Source organism: Cervus elaphus, chromosome 25 (assembly GCF_910594005.1).
Source record: "Cervus elaphus chromosome 25, mCerEla1.1, whole genome shotgun sequence".
NCBI classification, from domain to species: domain Eukaryota; kingdom Metazoa; phylum Chordata; class Mammalia; order Artiodactyla; family Cervidae; genus Cervus; species Cervus elaphus.
Genome location: NC_057839.1, coordinates 7,195,756 through 7,219,719, shown reverse-complemented (window position 1 = coordinate 7,219,719; position 23,964 = coordinate 7,195,756). Strand labels below are relative to the sequence as shown.

Sequence of the window (23,964 nt, the reverse complement as noted above, 5' to 3'; positions counted from 1 at the left end):
CAGAGTGAAGTAAGCCAGAAAGATAAAGAACATTACAGTATACTAACACATATATATGGAATTTAGAAAGATGGTAATGATAACCCTATATGCAAAACAGAAAAAGAGACACAGATGTACAGAACAGACTTTTAGACTCTGTGGGAGAAGGCGAGGGTGGGATGTTTCAAAAGAACAGCATGTATACTATCTATGGTGAAACAGATCACCAGCCCAGGCTGGATGCATGAGACAAGTGCTCGGGCCTGGTGCACTGGGAAGACTCAGAGGGATGGGATGGAGAGGGAGGTGGGAGGGGGGATCGGGATGGGGAATGCGTGTAACTCTATGGCTGATTCATGTCAATGTATGACAAAACCCATTGAAATGTTGTGAAGTAATTAGCCTCCAACTAATAAAAAAAAAAAAAAAAAAGAATACTGGAGTGGGTTGTAATTTCCTTTACTAGGGGATCTTCCCAACCCAGGGATTGAACCTGTGTCTCCTGCATTGGCAGGTGGATTCTTTACCAGTGAGCCACCTGGGAAGCCCAGTGATATTATTATTTTTGCATATACACCCTGTATTCCAGTCCTTGTCTGCAAGCAAAATAGTCGATAATTTTATTTAAGAAATATTTGAATGGGCAAAACATTCACATAGTTTGAAAACTGGAAAGTGAGAGTAAGCAATGGAAAGTGCTGTCCCTTTCTTGTCATGCATTTGCCTCGATTCAACTCCCCCCAGCCTCCCCCTCTGTGGTATCCATCTAGAATTTTTGTCCATATTCAATCACAACTGCGTCATCATCAGCAATAAAATGTAGATCCTTGTTTCTTTAATGACACATCTTGCATGCATTTCCTCATCAGTAGGAAAGCCTCCCCATTCTCTTTCACCGCTATAGCGGATCTCATTGTTTGGATGTCCTGTTACTTGCCAGTGCCCTCTGCTGATGTCATTTTCACTTGGGCTGTTCCTTTTTTTCTGCTTGTTTGGTTTTAGAAATGAAGTGTGCAGTTTCACAATGTGCACATATGTATATGCGATACATCCCTGAAGTGATGGCTGGGTCAAGGGATAAATGCGTCTGTGAATTTGATAGCTCTCACCAGTTTGCCCTCCAGAAGGGCTCTGAAAACTTATGCTAATACCGGTAGTGTCAGAAGATTGAGTTGCCATACACTATCTCTATACTCCAGATCAGCATCCTCCTGCCAACTTCTAAGGAGGAAGGAAAAGGAGTGTGAAAAAGGAAGAACTGTTTGTCAGGCACCTGTTGTGTGGCAAACACGCAGTATAGACACACGTTTCATCCCACTGGAACCCTGTGAAGCAGTTTGTTTCCTGGATCCTTACAATGAGACAGTGTTGTCTCAGAGAGGCGGAGGAACGTTGTGCGGTGACTCAGGGAAGTGGGGGAGGGTCCTGCCCGTGTGGCTGGCCCTCAGGCTGCTGTCCCAGAGTCCTGCCCCGCGGGAGGGTGTCTCACCTGGTCCTAGCTTGCGTGCCTCAGCCCTGCTGCTCAGCCCCGACCGACTCCATGCCACCCCAGGGCCTGTAGCCCGCCAGGCTCCTCCGTCCATGGAATTTTCCAGGCAAGAATACTGGAGTGGGTTGCCATTTCCTCCTCCAGAGGATCTTCCCGCCCCGGGGATCGAACCCACATCTCTTCTGTCTCCTGCCTTGGCGCTGGTTCTTCACCACTAGTGCCACCTCATGGACCAGCCGTGGTGCCAACAGTTTTTGTGTCTCAACTGTTTTATTTTCTTGGCTGCCTTGAACTTCAAGTGCCACTCCTTAGAGGAACTCCTGGAATATTCACTCCCTTCTCCACTTGGCCTCCTGCCTAGGTCCCAGCCCTTGCCCTCACAGGTGATTTCTGACGGTGGAGCAGAGGTCCTCCGGGTGCCCCTCTCCCAGGAGGGCATCCAGCCATTCCTCCAGGTCCCGTACCAGCCGCTCCAGCTCTTGCACCTCTTTCTCTAGCTTCTCCAAGAAAACATGCAAGTTCTCTTTCAACCAGGTCCTCATGACCTTGATCGGCTCTTCTGGGGAGTCGCTGGTCTGGTATTCAAACACCTAAAAGGCAGACACCAAGGTTGTATCTTGAGCATTCTCCAGTAGACCTCTCTTGCTGTGCTGGTTTCTACAAGCTCCCCGAGCCTTTGTTGTGCTTTCCTTCTGCCCCAAGTACGCATCCCCACCTTCTCTACCAGACCCACTCCTACCTAGCCTTCAAGACCCAGTTCATCAATGACACCTACAGAAAGCCTTCTCAGACGTCCTCAGCCAAGCTTAAGGTCCCTTCTTGAATATGTTACCTGGGAAGTCACAGGATTCTGGGGGTAGTTACATTCTCTGATCCTTTCTGACACCTCCCAACTTCTTCCTGAAACAGGTACAACCACCACCTCTTACTAAGGTAAAGTAGCAGGAGTTGGAATACATTTGGCTGGTCATCCCAGGGGGATGAAGAGGGTGGGAGAGGCGAGCTGCGGAGGTCCCCTCGGTGTCAACCAGCTTCGGATTATGCTCCGACTCTGTGTGCTCTTGGCTCCTCCCTCCTCCCACTCCACAGGGCTCACCTGATATTCCTGTGCCCACATAGAGCACCAGGACCAGCAATGCCAACAGCGTCTGGGGGCAAGAAGAGGAGGAGATGAGTTCCTGGAGGGTAGATGAGCACCCCTGCCTCCCTCACAGAGGGCTAGGAATGGGGATCCACTTTTTCTATTTATCTGAGTCACACGTGCTTGCTACAAAACCCGCAACACCACGGGGTTAGATAACAGGGCGACCCGCTGACATTTCATCAGTATTTTCCCTCCTTTGTCCCTGGTGAGAAGGAAGGCTTACCTTTTCTTCCATTATTTGCCTCACTTTTGCCATTTATTTATTTTTGTTTGTTTGTTCTAAATGCTCTTTAAAAAAGTCAACGTTATTGTGGTGTAATTCACATATGATAAAATGCACGTTTTACATGCACCATAATGTCTGTACTCAGTCCATGGGGTCGCAAACAATCGAAGCGACTTAGTGGCTGAACTACGTCTGTACTTGCGGGCTTCCCAGGTGGCTCAGAGGTAAAGAATCCACTAGCCAATGCAAGAGATACAGATTCGATCCCTGGGTTAGGAAGGTCCTCTGGCGAAGGAAATGGCAACCCACTCCAGTATTCTTGCCTGGAAAATCCCATGAACAGAGGAGCCTGGCAGTCCATGGGGGTTGCAAAGAGTTGGAACATGACTGAACACACACCTACTACTACATACATGTGGAGTATCACCCCAGTGAAGATATAGAACATTTCCATCATCCTAGAAAATTCTTTTATGTGCTTTTGTGGCCAACTTCCTCCTCCCCCGACCGTGAAGCAGGGAACAGCTCATCTGCTCTCTGTCACCCAGTTTGTCTGTCCTGTAACCTCACATCAGTGCAGTCACACATCACATTCTTTTTGTTGAGCTGCTTTTACTCAACATAATGCTTCTGATTCATCTGCCTGTTTTGGGGTTTGGGGTTATTGATGAGTAACATTGTAGTGTATGAATATAGAATGTGTGTGTGCGTACAGGTACATGTGTGATATGCGTGCTCTCAAATGGATGCCCGTGGTGTGAAGGAGTTTCTTGGTTCTAGCTGGCTCAGAATTCCATCTACCCCCAGCACAAGTGGGTTTCCAGTATCTCTGCTGTCAGCCCCAGAGCAGCTGCCCCCTGGTAAGCCATGGGTAGGGTAATCCTTTGCGTGCACATCCCGGCCCACACCCGAGGAGCGTGGCGATCCCCACCTGGGCCGGGGTGCCGTCAGCACACAGCCCTTCTTTCTCTCCAAGGCCTTGTCCTCCAGAGGCCGGCAGCTCCGGCCGCCGGACTCTGCAGCTCAGCAGGAATGCTGGGCTCTGCATGCCCCCTAGCTCTTGGCGCACCTATTGTGGAGAAAGACTTGATGCAACCGTCCTTTTTTTTTTTCCCTCAGCGATTGTACTTTTGTACTGTCCTTTGCCCTCACCTGAAAATAGTTGCTTTGTATATTTTTGTTAATTTTATGGCTGCTTACAATGACTGTGAGGGCCAGTTTGGCCCCAGTTACTGTATGAAGGCTGGAAATGAAAGTCTACCCCTTGGGGCTTTGGTGCAGGAATGAAATGGCTTCCCTGAAGACAATGTTGCTCCCTGGCACTTGGGTCAGTCCAAGATAATTTAGGAGATTTTGGTGGGCATGACAGGATCAGGGAGGGAGAAAAGTGAGAGAGCCTTTTGGAGAGGTGGGCGAAGGTGGAAGGGGAATCTGAGTCGGGGAAGGGCCTGGCACCCTCTCCTGATGGCCTCCTGGTGTGGCTGGGAGGTCTCAGCACAGGATATTTAGAGACTCCTGTTTTCAACAGACAGTGTGAGTTGGGACAGTGACCAAGTGAGGCAAACAGAAGGGAGAGAGGATTCAGGCAGAGACAGTAGTGACCGACATTGACTTTCCTCCCAACTCACTAGATGTGGGTTGAATCTGATTTAATTTGACTTGAAATAATACGTTCCTTATGTAACTCAGTTTGTGAAGTAAGATTTAGACTGGCTACCACAAACAAAGAAGATAAAGAGATTTGCATAACTTGTTTCTTTCCTGGATAGTTTTTAAAAATATATATACTAGCAGCATTGTAATTGCTGTTAACTTTAAAAATAAAAATAAATTTGCATAGTAACAATGTGACCGAATCTCACAGACACACTAGAAGTGAAAAAAGCCAGACATGAAGCGGCACACTGATTCTACTCCATGAATTCATGAAATTCAGGGATGTGCAAAACTCATTTGTGATTCTAGAACTCAGAACCGTGGTTATGGGGTATGAGCTGGGAGGGGCCTTGGAGGAGTCTTGGAAATGCTCTGTACTTTGATCTGGGTAGGAACTGCCTGGGTGTGGACACCCAATGTGAAATCATTGTAGATTAGGGCACTTTTTTCTTTTCTTAACAATATTCCCTGAGACTATCTAAGAACATGTTGTTGTTGTTTACTTGCTAAGTTGTATCTGACTTTTTCGCGACTCCTTGGACTGTAGCCTGCCAAGTTCCTCTGTTCATGAGATTTCCCAGGCAAGAATACTGGAGTGGGTTGCCAGTTCCTTCTCCAGGGGATCTTCCCGATCCAGGGATCAAACTTATGTCTCCTGCATTGCAGGTGAATTCCTTACCACTGAGCCACCAAAGAAACCCTATCTAAGAACATAGACTGATTCATTCTTTATAATGGCTGATGGACATTCTGTGGTCTGGACATTCTTCTATGTCTTTAACTATTCCTCTGTCAATGTGCTTTACAGGATGATGTCTTGATCTGCATGCTTGCTGCTAAGTTGGCTTTTTGTTTGGTTGTTTTTTGTACTGAGTGAAGTCAAAAGCAGGGAAAATGGACTAAAATTAAGTTTTAGTCCTTCTCTTGTGCTGTTGTGGAGTCTGAGCCAAATCATTTCTTCTTTCTGAGCCTCAGTTTATTCATTTGTAAAATGGATTTTTTTAAACTTTGTTTTTGGACTGCACCACTTAGCATGTGGGATCTTAGTTCCCCGACCAGGGGTTGAACCCACATCCCCTACAAAAGTCCCTGTAAAATGGAATTTGATATATGCTATAAGGTCTTTCAAGAACGCAAAAGCGGGGCCTCTGTAGTTGAATTGGTTTGGGAAACACTGTGGTAAGGTTACGTGGGTCTCCTTGATGCAGGACTCACCGGAGCCTTCATTATGTGAAGGGGCTGTGTGACGCTCTCGGAGGGCAATGAGAGTGTCAGCCTGCCCCGGACCACAGAGCTTACGTGACTGTTCTAGAAGGAGCATTCCTAAGGTTATTAGAGGAACACTTTTTAGCAAAAACTGCAGCACAGCCGGAGCCCCACAAGGCCTCCATCTTGCAGTGAGGTCCAGAGTAAAGAAGTCAAAAGGTGTATTAAGTATATAAGTGAACAAATCTTTTGAAAACATTTATAGATCAGTCATGTATTGCTCTGCTTAAACCCTGCAATGGCTGCTTAGTAATCTTGGAATAAAATCCTGCCCCTTTCCGCCGTGTTCAGTGCCCGGCTGACCGTCCCCGCCGCCTTGTCCGTCTTCCCCTCGCTTCCCCACCTGGCAGGCAGTGCAGTGCAGCGTCACCTTGCTAAGGGTTCTGGAACCAGGTGGACCTGGTTTCAAATCCCACTGTGTCTCTGCCGTCTGGCCCTTCCGGTCTCACTGTACCCATTTGTAAATGAAGCTCATAACGGTTGCCTCTCGGGAATGTCAAGACATGCAAGAGAGAGGAGTAGAGGCACCAGGCTGTGCACCCAGACTGTGCACACAAGTGCTAACATTTTCCATGTGACAAAGTCCTGTGTGAGTTTTGAATTTCAGCTCCAGGACCTCCCTAACTTATGTATATTATCCTGTTTATTTTGGTTCATTTATTCATTCATTCAGCACCTGTTATGCACCAAGCACTAACCTAGGCACTCGGAATACAACAGGAAGCTAAACAAGACTCCCAAGTCCTTCTGGGGCATTCCTTCTGCTGGCAGTGGGAGAACTGATAAGGTATCAGTAACGGCTTCTAGAAGAAGCCCCTGAGTCCCTGTACTGTGTTTCACCAGGTTGGGCTCTAGGGGGAGTCAGGCTGAAAGCTTGTCTCTGACTCCGAGGGCCTCACAGTCTGCCTGGAACGCCCAAGGGGGCCCAGATGGGAGGAGAGCCATGTCCCCCTGTCTGGCCTCACCTGCTTCCTGTCCTCGCAGCGACTTCCCCTTCTCTCGGCTGCCACTCGGCCCCTGCTGCCCACCTGGTGGACCACCATGGCCTCAGGTCAGGCTGCCTGGGTAGAAGAGGGTACCCCCACCTCCCTGGCTTCTGGTCACCAAGCATCTCTCAGGCCGTGAGTTCTGATGTCACAGAAGGTGGGGACAGTCAGGCCCCCATCCTGCACCATCCTGATGGTTAGCCCAGACTTGGTTTTCACATAAATATAAAAACACAGACTGGAAAGAGAAACACACTGAAAGATTATATTTCAGGATGGTGATTTTTCTGATCCTTTTTCTTCTGTATTTTCAAATCTTTAATAAAATGCAAGTCTTTAAATTCAAAAATGATAAATTTTTTAACTGAAATATTTATTGAGATAACTATAGACTCACATGCAGTTGTAAGAAAGAGTGTAGGAGATCCTGGACACCCTTTACCCAGTTTCCTCTGAGACTGTTCCATCCTCTGATCAGGGTTCCTCTGATAGGCTGTTGCCATGGATACAATCTACCAATCTTATTAGTCTCCCCAGTTTCGGTGTATTCATTTATGTGTGTATTTAAATTCTAGATAATTCTGTCACATGGCTAGATCTGTGCATCCACCACTATAGTCACCACCATACAGAAGAATTTCCAAACTATGGGGTCCTATGCTGCCCTTTGATGCCTACCTCCTCCTATGCCCCTTTCTCTCACTGTCTCTAATGACTGGCAACCACTGATCTGTTTTCTGTTTGTAATTTTTTTTTGCCTGTGGATGTCCATTTGCTCCAGCATCATTTTTGAAAAATGCTTTCATTTCTCTTTTGAATTTCTTTTGCATCTTTGTCAAAAATAAATTGTGCATATTTGAGTGGGTCTATTTCTTGTTCTCTGCTTCGTCCCACTGACCTATGTATTGATCCCCATACCAACACCAACTGTCCTGATTGTAGCTATACAGTAAGCCTTAATATTGAGTAGAGTGATTTCTCCACTCTGTTTTTTGTCAAGATCATTTTCAGCACTTCTATGGCCTGAGCCTTTCCATATAAACTTTAGAATAAGACGTCTGTCTTAAAAAAAAAAACTTACTAGCTGCCATTTTGACAGGAATTGCATTAAACCTACAGATCTCTTGGGGGAGAACTGTCATCTTTACTATGTTGTATCTTCCAATCTATGGACATGGTATGCCTCACCACTGATTTAGGTTTTCTCCGATCAGCATTTTATAAGTTTTAGCATACAGGTCCTATACATATTTTAAGTGTATATTTAAATATTTCACTTTGGATTCCCTTCATATTTTAAAAAACCTCCATTTACCAAAGAAATTCCATGTATTAAGACATCATTAATTGTCAACATTTTGATTATCTAACTTTCCCAAAGTGACACATACAAAGTTTCTGATTAGCACCCAGATAACTTTTATTCATTGAGCATCTACTGTATGCTAGGTATTTCATTAACTTTATTTTATTACATCTTCTCCAGGCTATAATTCTGTAGGTATTTGGGAATTAAGTCTGTTTTATTAGCCATTGTTATCTCTAAATCCCATCATGCAGCCTGTTACATACTACATGTTCAGTAAAAATATCTGTTGAATGGATGAAAAATGAGCAACTTCAAACTGTGGCTTCTGAGAGGCCCTGAGCTATGTCTGGTGAAGTATTCATAGTGCTTGGGTCAGAAAATATTTGTTGAATGAGAAAAGCAGGTGGTATGATTTTAATTTCACCAGTGAAGAAGCTGAGGCCCAGGGCAGCCAGGGAAGGATATTAGCTGTAGTAGGTGTCGACTCTGTTCCAGAGCCCATGCTAAGTGCCGTCCATACATTATCTCATCTCATCCTCATAACTGCCCTGCAAGATGGGTGCCAGCAGCCTGTCTGGCCGTTGCTCTCCGTAGTCAAGATCCTGCACTCTGCTAGGAGTCTGAGTGCAGGTCTGTTTAACTCCGAAGTCTTTTAGTTTACCTCAAGGGGTTAATGTCATTTCAGCTAAAAGCAAAGAAAGTTGCCATTCTTGTTATCCTTGGTGGTTTTATTGTGGGTGAGCAGATGTGGGAGTCCCATGAAATTTTTTGAAATATCAAAAGTAGCTATATTCCTTCTTACTTCTTCAACTCCATGAGCATCCCAGTTTGGCATCCAGAAATGTCAAACAATCTCTACCCTTCTTCTTCCGCCTTCTTCAGCATATTCTTCTTCTTCTTATCATCCATAATTAAGATGAGTCAAGAAATTACTGAGTTCAGGACTCTATGTGAAATGCTTCATATGTATTGACTCATTGTATTGCTGTTTCAACTCTGGATGGTAAACAATATTATCCCCATTTTACAGATGAGGAGACTAAGACTCACAGTGGTTAAGTCAACTTTCTCAAAGTTACATAGTTAGTGAGAAGCAGGGCTGAGATCTGAACTCTGAGGAGCTGATTCCAGCTTCCAGAGTTTTGAGTGCCGTGAGATACTGCCCTTTCCATGGGAAAACTCAAGACGAGAAGAAGAAAGGGGTCTACCTAAGCCAATTGGAAAAAAAGGGACCAGATCTCAAACCTCTTGCTCCCACTTGGGAACTCTTGACAAGGCCACCCGTGTCATCTCCATGGTCTTGCTCATGGGCAGCTACTGGCCTCTGAGGTTTTACCTCCAGGAAATGTTTCAGATATAATATGCAGACACTCAAGTACTGCCCATTAAACTAATTATGGCATATTGAATGTAATGAGTTACATTCATGTTAAGAGAAGGCAACCGGAAACATTTTCCTAGAAACCCAGTGAATTCTTCCAGGAAACTGCTCTGAAGAGCAGTGATGAGTTGGGGAACTTCTGGGATTAGTTCTGAGGGTCATTTTCTGCGGCAGGCAGAAAAGAGAGGAAAGCCAGGCATCTCTCCCGGCCCTCAGCGCGCATGCCCAGAAGCGGGTTGTGCGGAGGCTCGGGCAGGGTGGGTGCTGGGCGAGGTGTCTCCCAGTCTCCCCCGCCAGCCAGCGCTGGGTTGCCCAGTGCAGGAAGAGGGAGGGGATGAGAAAAGAGGGAGGGGCCGCGGAATGGGGAATTAGGCTTCCTGAGTGAATGTGGGAATGAATGGGGGGAAGGAGGGGGATATGAATGGAAAAAGTATAGGTGAAAAAAAGAGTTCCAGGCAAATCCCTAATGGAAAAATTACACTGTATGAAGCGAGCAATCTGCCCCATGCGCACAGGCGGAGACCAAGCAGTGCTGTGTACTGTCTCCCAAGCACGTCTGACTTCAAACCCTGGTGTCACGGTGTCTCCGAGTCTCAGTTGTCTGGAAAAAGAGACCAGTACTAATGTACGTCTTGTGGGGTTACTGAGAGGACCAGCTGGGATGACCGGACCCAATAGGGTCTGGTTCAGAGTAGGAACCCGGCTAGTCCCTCTCGCGCCCTCTCCCCTCCCCGCTCCTTTGCCCTCGCCTTTTTCTTCCTTACTTCTCCAGTGTTTATTGAGTCAGCTTCTCTGCTAACTCAGTGCAAGTCTCCCCTAGTAGTTTCAGAAGGCAAAGACTTCCTATGAAAAATCTGTCCAGAAAACTGATCCACATGGTTTAATAGGCAAGCGTGGATGGCAGTGGGAGGGACCTAATGGGCTGTGGAGAAGAAGGACAGGATGGCTCCATAAAGGAGGAGGCCGTTTTGGCTAGCTGGAGGGTAGAAGAAACCGGATCTTGGGAAGAATCACGGGCAAAGACCTCCCAACCTGGGTCTTCCACTGGAAACCCCCCAGTCCGAGCCTGGGTCTGACTTGTTTGTGTAACAAGGCTTACAAACTCAGAGACATAGAGGCACTGTACAATGAATAAAATGAGAGGAGTGGGCTGGGTGTACAGTGAACAGGCTTGGTGGGGACTGTGGCAAGTTATAACATGCATGTCTAGAAGGTAGGCTTCCCGGGTGGCTCAGGCTGTAATCTGCCTGCAATGCAGGAGACCTGAGTTCAGTCCCTGGGTTGGAAAGATCCCCTGGAGAAGGAAATGGCTACCCGCTCCAGTATTCTTGCCTGGAGGATCCCATGGACAGAGGAACCTGGTGGGCTCCAGTCCATGGGGTTGCAAAGAGTCGGACACAACTTAGTGAGTAAACAACAACAGCCTCTAGAAGGACCAGCCAATTGTTGCCAGGGCTATGTAAGATCCAGTGTTGCAAGATCTTCTGTTTCTTTGTTTTTTAAGAGAAGCTAGAAATTTAGTCCTTCATGTGATATCTCCTGACTCATAAATATTGGTAACAAATTCAACTTTAGGGGGAAAAGCACTGAATGGGTGAAACACAGGCCACTGGTTTATGGACCCTGCCTTATTGTGTGTCTGCTCTGTGACAGGCACTCTGCTGGGCCCAAGCATGGCTTGTCCCTAATTTTCATAACAGCCTTTCTGTTCGGGGTTCTTACCTGTGAAGACAGGCAATAGAAGACTTTACTGCTCACTAAATTTAGAAAAGGTAAGTTTGGCAGGGAGGACCAAAGGGAGCTCCTGGAATAATAGATGGAGAGGCTGGAGATCCCAGGACAGGAGTAGGTATTGGAACCACAGGCCAGGGCATGTCACAGGAACAGTCTGAACCCAGAACAGTGTGGGGCAAATGTTGGATCCCAAAGCCATGAAAGAATTCAAAATTCTCTTGGTGTCTGCATTAGTCACCTGTGTCTTCTGTAACAAATTGCCACAAACTAGGTGACTAAAACAACAGAAATTAAGTTTCTCACAGTTCTGGAGACCGAAAGTCCAAAGTTCATATCTCTGGGCTGAAATCAAGGCGTCAGGCTGGCTGCATGCCCTCTGGAGGCCCTGAAGGAGAATCCCTTCCTTGTCTCTTCCAGCTTGTGGCAGCTGCCGGCATTCCTTGGCTGGTACCTGCATCACTCCAATCTCTGCTTCCACGGTCACACTGCTTCCTCTTCTGTGTGTGTGAAATCTTCCTCTCGTAAGGATACATGGATTGCATGGGAGCTCACCCAGATAATCCAGGATAATCTCATTATCTCAAAATCCTGAATTTAATGACATATGCAGTGTCCTTTTCTACAGTATAAAGTAACAGTCACAGATCCCAGGAATTAGGACATGGATTTCTTTGGGGAACTTATTCCAGCCCACTGCAGTGTCTGGAACATTCCCTGAAGATTCAAAGCTCTAGGCTGGGCCTTGTCACAGGCCTGGCCCCTGGCTACCAAGAGGTGGGGAGGAGGGTCCTGCCTTCTGTTGTTCTGCAGTGAGGGACAGGGCTGTGTCCTGCCCCCACTCCTGCCCAGGCTCACGCGTGGGGGATCCTTTCAAGGAAAAGAGGGATTGGGATGCAGATCAAACTATTACTCGCTGCTCCCATCTGCTCTGAGATGGAGACCTAGCTCGGATGGACTGGGGTGCACCTGAGTTATCAGCACCGTGAGGGCAGGGGTCTCCGTGCCATCCTCTGCAGGAACCCCAGAACTTGGTCTAATGCCTGGCACCTAGTAGGAGCTCCATATTTGTTCACAGCTTGATGCCTCCAAATTTTGTCTCTCTCGGCTCCTGTTACTGCAGCAAGTGGTACCTGGGATGCCAGATGAGTAAGGGGACAAAAGTATACATTTACTCACAGCTTTGGCATATGCTTGCTTGCTGGGGATGTCAGCCACACCAAAAATACCCCTCTGCATGCCCCATTAACCAGAGGGCTAGAAGAACTGTGAACAGTGGACCAAAAAGGAAAAAAAAGTGGGATTAATTTATGAGGCGTTCTGCTGCCTGGATGGCTCATTGCATACCCGTTTTGGCAACGTCGCTCTGTAATGTGCTTCTAGACTTACTGTACTTCGACATCCAGGGGCTCTTTTGTAATATGCCAAATATTCCGCCGTTATTGTTCTAGGCACCTCCTGTTGGTCATTGGGCTAATTTATTTCAGTCGGAATTTCAGGACCAGACACAACTCTTATTACTCACTGCTTCGAAGAGGGAATAAAAGAGCAATTGATATTTGGAAAAATGAAAAATATGTCCAGAAGACGTTGGGCTCTGAGTCCAAGAAGAAAAAAAAAAGTGTGGGGGGGAAGCTGGAGGGAAAACTAAGGCAGGCTCACCTCGTAATGCACTCTGTCGTGGCCTGTCTGGGAGACGTGGAGTCTAGATAATGTCTGCAGACAAATGAATTAAGGATGGGGCTCTGAAAATTGCTCAGACACCTGGGTCCTTCCGCACATGACTTCAGCCGCCACCTGCAGGAGCAGAGCTGGGACAGATCCCAGTGTGGAGGGCACACCTCCATTAGTTGTGTGTTAAATTGGGGCTCGGGTTGGAGGATGAGGGAGAAATTCTGGGGTGGGGGTGTTAAATTCCTAAGGCTTCATGCTCCAGAGTCCACGGAAATGGACCTAGGAATAGAATTCTGAGATGTGACAGCTCAGCCACTCGTTTCAGGAGCAGCAGTAGGATGCTGGATATGAGCAGGGCCCTGGGGACAGGTGTAGAGATGATCTAGAGGCATCCCCGAATCCTGTAAGTGGTCTTTCTAGGGCCAGAAGGGTGAGCATCTCCTTTGCCACGAGAGATGCCATTGGGTGTCAGTGTAAAATCTGTGACTTCGCTCTTCCTGGAAGTCCTGGTTGAACCCGGGGTTTTGGCAGACAGAGGGCCTTCTGTGGAGGCAGGAAAGAGGAGGATGGGTTTAGCTCTGCTCTAGCCAAAAAAAGTTGCCTAGGATGAGGACCGTATGTGACCATGAATGTGACCGTATGTGACTGTATGTGACTACGCTTACCTTGGGCTTCCCTTAAAGAAGCTGTGATGGGGAAGTGGTTAGGGTCCCAGGCTGTAGAGCCAAGGGGTCCTGAGAATAGATCTTACCTTCGTCATTCACGCACTGGGAGACCTTGGGCTGTACACTCAACCTTGTAGGCCTCAGTGTCCTCATCTGTTAAGTGGGGACAAAAATACCTGCCTCACAGTTTTCTTGAAAGGAACATAAGATAATTCTTGTGAAACTCTTCTTTCAAAAAGATTTTCTGATGTGGACCATTTCTAAAGTCTTTACTGAATTTGTTACAGCATTGCTTCTGTTTTATGTTTTGGCTTTTGGCCCTGAGGCATGTGGGATCTTAATTCCCTGACCAGGCATCACTGAGCGCACACCCCCTGCACGGGAAGGCGAAGTCTTACTCACGGACCACCAGGGAAGTCCCTGAAACTCTCGATCCTTGGTGATTATGGTAATTGCTCCCTTTGGTTGCAGGTTTACTATCAGTTGTCGAATTAAGCCCTTTGCGTTCACTCTGTGTTTTTTCTTTTTTTCGCTAAGTCACGTCAGTCTCTTTTGAAACCCCATGGACTGTAGCCTGCCAGACTCCTCTCTCCATGGGATTTTCCAGGCAAGAATACTGGAGTGGGTTGCTATTTCCTTCTCCAGGGGATCTTCCTGATCCGGGTATTGAACCCGTGTCTCCTGCATTGGCAGGTGGATTCTTTACCACTGAGCCACCTGGGAAGCCCACTCTCTGTTTTACAGATTGGTCACCTGAGACTGCGGAGAAGGCAACCTTTCCCTATGGTGATGGGGAAGACTGCTGTGTCTCATTCAAGCACAAGTCGAAATTGTTACGGGAACATATGGGGCTCAAAGAGCCTTTCAAACAGTACAGTTAGCCTCCGAGGGACAGTCCCAAGTGCTCTATAGGGAGGGCAACACTGTTTGGATGTGTTCGGAATGTGTTTTTCCCCCTCTGACTGTGCATATTTGAATTTGAGTGAGGTAGATGGCCAAAGGTACATGAATGCGAAGACCCAGTAAAGATGCTACAAATACACGGCACTCCTGGCACACAGCGTGTGCTGTCAGATGAGTGTGGCCGAGGATGAGTGTCCGGGGTTGGCAATCAGCCCTCTGAACCGCGCCTCGGGTGGAAACGGCTTCAAGATGAGACCAAAACATCCGTCTGGGATGTTTGTGGGCAGAGAGTGCTGCCCCAGTTCAGGCTGCCCTCACCCCTGAACCCACGGCCCCAGTGACCCCTCCCCAGGGGGTTCTTGAGGAGAGCTGGGGGCACGGGAGACCCGCCCCAGACCTGTGGATTGGGGGTCTCAGGCTAAGTTAATAAAAACAGAGTAACCATGTAGACAGGGCCCGAAACGAGGCTCCTGCAGACCTGGAGTCAGTTTCTTTTTAAGATATTTTGGGTTTTTGGCAATTATTACTAGAGGGATCATTGACACAATAGCTGCATGTCAGGTTGTGCTTTTATAAGGAATACCATGAAACTCTTTTCTGTGTCCAAGACAGTTCCTGGGCTTTGGGGATGGGCATTGCAACCCAGTTCAAAGGAGCCTTTGATGGGGTTGGATGGTGGGGCTGGGCAGGGTAAGGACGTTGTGTCATGGGCCTATGTGAGATGAACCCACAAGAACCTTGAAGGGTGTGGAGATCCTGGAATCCAGGACACACTCCGTGAAGCAGGTCCTGTAGGCGTGGGTGGAGCAGGTGGAAGGTGAGCTGTGGAGCCAGGAGACCCATTTTCCCATCTTTGCTCCAGCAGATTACTCTCTGGGTAACCCTTGTGGGTTCGTCACTTTTCTGTGCTGCCTCGGTTTCCTCATCTGTAAAATGGGAGCATCATTTCTTCCACAGGACCATTGTGTGAAGGTAGGTTCACTCTAAATGGAGTGAACTAGGACCAAGAGTGTCAGGTCTGTATATGCCCTCTGTCCCTGCTCTTGGTAACAATAGCAACGACAACAGCCATTGTGATTGGATCACAAGGGGCTAATACAACCAAGCTCTTGATTGTGCAGAATCTAACGAGCTTGATCTCACTTGATCCTCCCAATCACTCTCTGAATAGACTTCACTTTTCTTATTTTGCAGATGAGGAATCAGACACCCAGTCCATAACCACCCAGTTGCACCACCTCCCAAGAAGTGTCCACACAGTAAATACCCAAATAAGCGAGTATAAATTCCACGCTCTATTCAAGGTCTGGCATGAGCCCCACTTTCTTGGTCAAATCCTCGAACCACAGTGATCTCCCTACTCATCTGGCCTGCAGACAGATGTTTAAATTTTAAAAAGCTTGTCAATATTAAAAACTTAGAAGCCTGTGCATTCAAATCCAGATTTCTGTCTTTTCTTGAAGACTGAGCAGTCTGACCCCACTGACCCACGTCCCTGCGAGATGACACTTCCCTGGTGCTGGCAGCTGCCTTCAGATGGGACCTGGACCCTCCTGCTGTCACCAGGCGTGGCAGGCTACCTGCCTGGCCCTGAAGGCATGTGGCTTGGTGCATCTGACTCTCTCTTTAGTTGTCTAATTGAATTAGTAGCAAAGACTTCGTATGCACTTTTTGGTCAACCTCTTGTTGGCATCAGCTCCAAGGGGAGAGACTTCTTCTCCATCTTTAGAATCCCTGCTTTCTGGGCTCTTATACCAGCCCCATGACTTATGAGTCTGTTAATTGGATTAATGAAAGCAGGTGAAAAGCTCTCTTTTCTTCGAAGACCCCAGATGGAGGTCTTGGAAGGGACTCAGTGACCTCACCGAGACTGCATATCTCCGTCACTCTCCTGGAATGGTGGGCTAGTGGATTTCAAACCTATTCTTATGAAGCACCTACTGCATACCAAGCATGGTGGAAGGAATCACGCAAATGTCATCTCCCTGAGCCCCCACCATCTCTCTGAGACTGAGGGCAATGTCCCCGTTTTACAGAAGAGGAAATTCAGACTCAGGAGCGGTCAGGAGGCCCACTGAAGCCAGACTGGCTTGCTGGTGGCGGAGTCCGGATTCGAACCTAGGTCTGTTGACTCCCACATCTGACTCTTTCCATACACACCCTGGGCCCGCTCTCTATTGCCAGGCCCCCTCTCTGCCAAAGAGAAGACCTTTGCGATGTTTTGTGTCCTTGAAGGCAAACCAAAAGAATTCCCTACAATTCACTGCTGGCATTTCAAGTATTGCTTTATGGGTTTTTTGGTGAGAATGCATCCAGGGGCCTATCACCCTTAGTGAAATAGATACTTTTCCAATCAAAGAGTCAAACCAGAACTTGGCTTCTTAGAAAACCACTTGTCTGGAATGCCTGCCAGCAACCAGACGGTCCCACAGTTCAGATTTTAAAAACTGTCTCAAATGTATGGAGAGACCTTTAGGGTGGAGGGTGGGAAAGGCGCATACCTTGCTATGGAAATATATAGACGCTCAAGTCCTCGGGACTCCTCGGCTGGCCAGAGTCAAGTCAGCCCTTTTGTGGCATTTTCAGGAGTCTCACTGCCTCACTGAGCCAGAAATGAGCTTTTATTTTATGGGACTTTTCTTTCATGAAACAAAAACAGCAATTAAAGAGAAAAACCTTCTATAAACAAGTGTCTATAGTTCTCGTTTGCTTAACTTTTTCCAACCTTATGAAAAATTGGAACTGAAATCGCCTTCTGAAAGAAGGTTCGGGAAGTATTTTCTTTCAGGTTCATTCAAAATAGTCACACCCCCTTCTCCACCCCTTCCCGAATTCTGATGTTTCCAATGGTCTCCACCATATCCTGGAGACTAATCATGTGGTGTGTTTTCATTATCTCTCACCACAATTATAGGGACATGCAGATGACTTTGAATAGACCCTCGTCTCGAATCTGGATGGAACCTGAGACCCCAAATGGTCTGAGCATTTGGACTGAAGAGCTTGGTTAGTTCCATCCAAGCACCAGTTGTGGGCGCTGGTTAGGGACTGGTTAATTCATTCCAAACGGTCAACCGAGGATGGTGAGCAGACATAACCTGTGGTTCAGAAAGGTTTCCCTTAACCCTTCCTGAGTTTTGATCTGAGGTTTATACAAACAGAAATTATGTGTGGGGTGGAGTGCAGCCAGGAAGTCTCTGAGAAAACTCCATCTTACACATTTTCTTTGAGACGGCCAGACATAAATCTTTGAGGATATCCGTCTTCCTAACAGAGTGGCTGGATTTTATGATTACTACACCCTGGTTAGATTTTAATGGATAAAATACTTTTTTGAGTCCAAGGAAAGGGCTAGTATTCCCTGAATAGCTAATACAGCCTTTCTAGTGGAAAGGAATGACCATTTTTAAAATGTTAGAGGCTACACTACCAAAGGGAGAAGGGAGTTGTGTGTGTGTGTTTGAGTGGCTGAATAAAAGAATAATGCTTTTTCAAGTAAATTTTCCCTTCAGTTCAGGATAAGCAAGCTTTTTTTTCTGCCTTTGAAATAATAGTGTAAACTAGAAGAGGTTGACTATCTGCAAGGTAAAGGTAAATATGTATTTGTCAACCCAAATTACCCTTCTCTGTGCTCTTATGAAAAATCATTCATAATAACAAAATGCCAAAGGTTTGATCCATTATTCGTGCCCAGTCCACAATACTCAATCTGCATTTATAACCCCTCCATCTCTTCCTCCACCCCTCCATCTCCTTCCTTCCTTTCTTCTCTCCTTCCTACAAATATTTTTTCCAAGTACCCACTAATGCCAGACACTGCCTTAGGTTCCCTTGAAGTCCATACAAAGACCAGCCAAGAAACTGAGTTTATTAAACTGGCAGAGCAAGGGAGAGCACTGCTCTGAATGTGTCTCACTGTGTCTCAACAGGGGACATTGGAAAAGGATACTGATGGGGACTTGGAAGACAGAGGTTTGAGATGCTCTGTTGGGCACTAGGGATGTGGGGACAAATGACTCAAATAAACTTCAAATGAAGTTCGGGGAGCTGTAAGTCTGCTGAGGGAGGCAGCCTGTAGACAGACCATTGCACTATAGTTTAAGTCTTAATAAAAGATACCAAGGAAGGTGGAAGAGCACCTCAGCCTGAGACTTATGGAGAGGGCCTCCAAAGAAGGCTTCTCCAGGAGTTAAATCATAAAGGAACTCACTCGTAGAGGAAGGAGTGGGGAGAGTGGCACGGGCAGGGGGACCGCAAGTGCACATCAGGTGGACTTACTGGGCTACAGGAGCGCCATGGCGGAGATCAGATCATGATGGACCCTGGATGTCGGCTTAGGCAGCTCAGGTTGTACACAGGAAGGCTATCAGGATGGCCTTGGTGAGATATGACAAGTGAAAGCAGAAGTGTTAGTGGCTCAGTCATGTCCGACTCTTTGCAACCCCATAGACTGTAGCCTGCCAGGTTCCTCTGTCCACATAATTCTCCGGGCAAGCATACTGGAGCAGGTTGCCATTTCCTATTCCAGGGGATCTTCCTGACCCAGGGATTGAACCTGCATTGTGGGCAGATTCTTTACCGTCTGAGCCACCAGGGGAAAAGAGCCTACCATATAAAAGATGAGCAGTAAATATGGCTGGAATTCATGGTTCAGAGAGAGGAGAGCTCCAGGCGTACTCTGCTAATCAGGGAGAGTTTCTAGAGAAGTTGAAGTGCGCATATTTGAAGAGAAAGAAGGAAGACAGTTTGTGTCATCAGCATAGTTGACACCCAGAGAACAGGAAGCATGGGGGTTCTGAGTGGGGAATGTTGTGAGAATAAGTGGGATGCTTACCTTATGTGCAGGTGAAACACACTGCAGACAGAGCTGTCCGTCCCTTCAGCTTGTATTTATTGAGCACTTACTGTTTACCAGGTGCTGTGCTGGTACGGGGGAGGCAGCAGTGCCCAAAGGCAGATGAGGTCCACACTTTGGAGAAACTCACTTACTCATCCAGCTGTTTGATCAACATGTCATCCATCCAACCAACAGGGGTAAACGTTCTTTGAGTGCCTACTCTGTACTGGATGCTTTCCCTTTTAATCTATAGGTTCCCCGATACCCTTTTCCTCCCTGTAAGTTACATGTTCAAGAGCCAGGATCTGCTCACCTATGTGCTCCTCAGCACTAGAACTTTGCTGTCTGCCTTCTCTGAGTGCAGTTTAACGTGTTTCTTTGTTCCCTGTATTTCCCACGAACTGGCAGCTGGTGGAGGCTGCATCATCAGCCTCAGGTTTAATCTGTTTGGCGGCACTGCAGGTGGTGGTGAGTACTTGGTCTGGTTTTGCTTTTTGTGATGTTGGCACTGCCATGTCCATTAATTCACCAGGGATTTGCAAAAGCAGTGATAACCTAGTACTATCATTTTGTCATTACATATTTCCTGGAATAAATTTTAAGGAGATGCCTCCCTGATCGACAGATTGGTAAGTGTATACAGGAAAGACAGGTTAACTGTTGATTGTTTCCTTTTATTTGTCTAGTTTGCAAGACAGTAAGCGGGATCCCTCTCTCTCATCCACCAAAAGCAACCCGTTAGTTTCTGGTATGCAGCAAAGTGATTCAGTTCTATATGTGTATTATCACACTCTCATATTATTTATATGTATGATATCATATATTGTCATGCTCTCCTCCACTGTGGTTTATTACAGGATACTGAATAAAGTTCCCTGTGGCATACAGCAGGACCTTGTTGTTTATCTATTCTTTATGTAGTAGTTTGTGTCCTCTAATCCAAACCCCTAATTTACCCCTCCTCCCACCCCTTTTCCCTTTGGTAACCATAGTATTTTTTGGTCTCTGTGAATCTATTTCATTTGTGTCGTATTTTAGATTCCCACATATCAGTGATATCATATGGCATTTACCTTTCTCTTTCTGACTTAATTCACTTTGCTTGATCATCTCTAGACCCATCAACCAGTTAATTTTTTAAATATATAGTGACAGATTCATGGATTTGAACTTATTCGATGGATTTCAGTACGTTACCACATTTAGCCTTGCTCAAATTGTCCTGTCTTTGGTAAATGGGAATCTCTTCACATTGACTTCTTTTTCTTTTTGATACAACTTTAGCAGACTTTGATAGCTTCAAGCTATCTGGGTGTTTTTTTTTTGTTTGGTTCTTTTTTTTTTTTAGATTTCCTGACTCTCTTCTCCCCTGCTTTATCTGTATGTTTTCATTCCTGTCTCTATGTTTTCTTGTTCTGTTTAATTTTGATTCCATATCCAACAGTTTCTCCTTGGTATGGGGTCCTGTCTTAGAAAGGAGCCCTGTGGGTCCATTTTGAGAATTTGTAGGGACTAAACTACACCAGTCTCTTTAGGCCTTACTGATAATATATGGGCATTGTGCTAAGTCGCTTCAGTCATGGCCAACTCTTTGGGACCCTATGAACTGTAGCTGGCCAGGTTCCTCTGTCCATGAGATTCTCCAGGCAAGAATACTGGAGTGGTTTACCATGCCCTCTTCCAGGGGAATCTTCCTGACCCAGGTATCAAACCAGGGTCTCCTGCTTGGCAGATGAATTCTTTACCACTAGTGCTGTCTAGGAAGCCCCTTATTGATAGCACTCATGCTCTTATATTTAGCAAAATCTCTACTAGTTTCAGTTGCCTGAAACTTGTTTTGAAAACTTGTTTTCAAATTGGCCTGTTGCACTTTCTCATGAATGTGTGCATGCATGCATAATAAGTCGCTTCAGATGTGTCTGAGTCTTTGTGACCCTATGAACTGCAGCCTGCCGGGCTCCTCTGTCCATGGGATTCTCCAGGCAAGAATACTGGAGTGGATTGCCATGCCCTCCTCTAGGGATCGAACCTGTGTCTCTTATGTCTCCCACATTGGCAGGCAGGTTCTTTACCACTAGCACCATCTGGGAAGTCCTTCTCGTGAATATTTCTAGGCTATTGTGGGGGTTCTTCTGTACTCAGGGCCGTAAGATGCTGTGTTACTTCCCCCTACTTTCTCTCTCACAGACGGCAATGACATAGATCTTAAGGCTGTTGGTATTTAGGGTTCACGGGCATTCACTTTTACTTAGTTTAGTTGTAAATGTTGTACATAAGCTTTGGATTTTGCTCTCTAGTTGCTCTGACTGTTTTCATATGGAGTTTTGAGAAACCTAAAACTGCTTCAGTCGCCACTTCACACCCTCACCCCCGTTCTGCCCACCGGAAGCCACATCTACTGTATGTGTTAAATGCATTAGCTCACAACAGTCCCACGGGATAGACACAAATTTCCCTCTTTTGCAGAGGAGGTGAGTCTTCGAAGAGGGAAGCGACTAAGTGGCACAGCTGGAATCTGAATCCATGGAATCCTATAATTCTCTGTCATGAGATGGCTTCCCTAACCATCATTCATATTTTTAAACATCCAGCAAATATGTAAATATCTGTTTTGTTTTGGGCCCTGGACACAGAACAGGAATAATAGCTATAGTGAACATTTATATGGAGTACATATATTTCAGGTTTTGTACGGAGCACCTCAGACATGTGATCTCATTGAAACTTCATTACCACCAGCATTATGAATAATTAGAGGAATAAAGTGAGATTCAAAGAGGTTAATGAATGTCAATCAGGTATTGTCCCACTAGCTGGCGTAATACCCTCCAATGATTTCCTCATATACTAGGAGTAAGATTTAAAATCTTTGTCCTGGTTTATACAAAACCTACTTGATCTGGCTCTGTTTCCTTCTCTGATCCTATCTTAGACCATTCTCTTTTCCATCCACATGCTTTAACCACCCTGACCTTCTTCAGGTGTTCAGACTCTGCCAACATCATTCTCATCTCAGCTGTTGGGCTGCACGGGATGCTCTTCTTGGATATCTTAAGGGTGACTCTTTCTTATGGCTTCAGAGAGACCTTTCCTGACCACCCAACATAAAGTAGACCCTTCATCATTCTCTGTGACATCAGCCTATTTTAATTCTCTGCACAACACTATCTTATTTCTTTGTTGATTGTTAACTTATTGTCTCTCTGCACTCATTAAATTTCAAACATTATGAGAGCACAAATTGTCTTAGCTTTGGTCCTCCTGAAAGCAGAGTCTGAGTCAAGGGTTCAGGTCAAGGCTTTGGGAGGGAGCAGGAGGAGTAGGAGAGGAAAGAGAAGTCAACAGGGGGTGCGGAGCACTATGAAGATCACGCTGTGGGCCACAGGAGCCCATCCCCCTAGCACTTTGGACAAGTACATGGAGGTCTCCCAGCACTGTCTACTTGAAGGACAGGAGGCTGCAGGGGACCTCCACTGGCACTGTTTCCCGGTGGCTGTGGGGAACCCCCGGCATGTTAACCCCATACTCCTGGGCTGCATTTGCATAAGGTCCAAACAGGCCATTTAGATGTCAGAAAATGTCTTGGAACAGGAAGTAGAGCGTCACCTAACAGCTGTGCTGCCAGCGTGAGGCCATTTTGCGCTTGAAATGTCTGCTGTGGCTGGGGCTGAAATAAAATAGGGAGAACCAGGGTGCTTGCTGTGGGAACCAGGATTTTACTGCTCTTTGCAGAATCCTTAGCACTTGCAAGAACTTAATCATCTGTGCTGAATGGATGATTGGGCTCACTCATGAGCAGTGAAGACAGACTACTGTCGCTAAAGTTTATGTTTTAACTGCCAAGCCACATGGAGTACAGTCCTTACCCTTCTTATCGTCTCCAATTTGGGCAGAGGGAGGAGAGACCCATAAAATACATAAAAAACAAACAAAAGGGAGACTGAAATTCTCAGCGGGAATTCGGGGGAAAGGGAGATGAGTTCAGACTAAATGAGAAGATAGGAACAAACCTGTGAATCGTAAGAACAGCTACCACTTTACTGAGCCCCTGCCATTTCCTTGACAAACCATTGCTCTAGTTTTTACAACACTAGAAGAAAAGCATTCAGATTCTAACTGAGGCACAGATCATTAGAGGTTCACCCCTGACCACAGTGCTAGCAGGAATCTCAGCTGAGGGCTCTCTGGCTTTGGTGCTGAGGTGGTCTCCTTGAGACGTGGGGGAGCTTCAAAGAGGCCTGAGTGTGACCCTTAAACCATCATCCATTCAGAGCAACCATTCTTGCTCTGAAATCCAGCTCTCACGGACTGATCCCCAAATGAACACGCTAGGTTGGATCAGACTGGTTTTCTTCCTCCCGATGTTGGGGCTTCCATAATCCTTTCTGGAATATCCATGTTTTCCCATGGAAGGGGGACGAACTGGGACAAGGACAGTATTTGCTACAAGTTCAAGCAGAAGGGTCCAGAATTGAGCGTCAGATTGGTTAGTGAGGGGGTTGGTGAGAGGGTTGTTTCTCCTCCGCACTCTGCTCCCCTGGACCACAGCAGCCAGTGTGGATTCAGATAAGCATCTGCACTTTGGGAAGTCAGTTCCTACTGGATTCAGCCCCTGCACCGTCTTGAGGTCCACCCATCACTAATTTTCATATGAGTTACATTAAAGAGTCTGATGGGAAAGTATGTCTTGGTTTAAAAATAGAATAATACAACAA

The 23,964-nt window shown here is 46.4% G+C and overlaps 2 protein-coding genes across 2 annotated transcripts in view; one reads left to right on the top strand and one right to left on the bottom strand.

Annotated features, from left to right (window-relative positions):
• FBXW11 (F-box and WD repeat domain containing 11) overlaps positions 1-19,452 on the top strand; it is a 213,949-nt gene extending 194,497 nt beyond the window's left edge. The window contains exon 14 of the mRNA XM_043887716.1: positions 19,328-19,452. The gene's annotated coding sequence lies outside the window, so the exon portion shown is untranslated. The remainder of the gene's footprint in view (positions 1-19,327) is intronic.
• On the bottom strand, positions 1,849-6,806 carry SMIM23 (small integral membrane protein 23). Its single transcript, XM_043887123.1, has 5 exons — positions 6,729-6,806; positions 3,773-3,910; positions 2,568-2,619; positions 2,304-2,371; positions 1,849-2,061 (listed from the first exon to the last, which is right to left on the bottom strand). The coding sequence occupies exons 1-5, from the start codon at positions 6,804-6,806 to the stop codon at positions 1,849-1,851; spliced, it is 549 nt and encodes a 182-aa protein (XP_043743058.1).
• Positions 19,453-23,964: the final 4,512 nt, after the last annotated feature.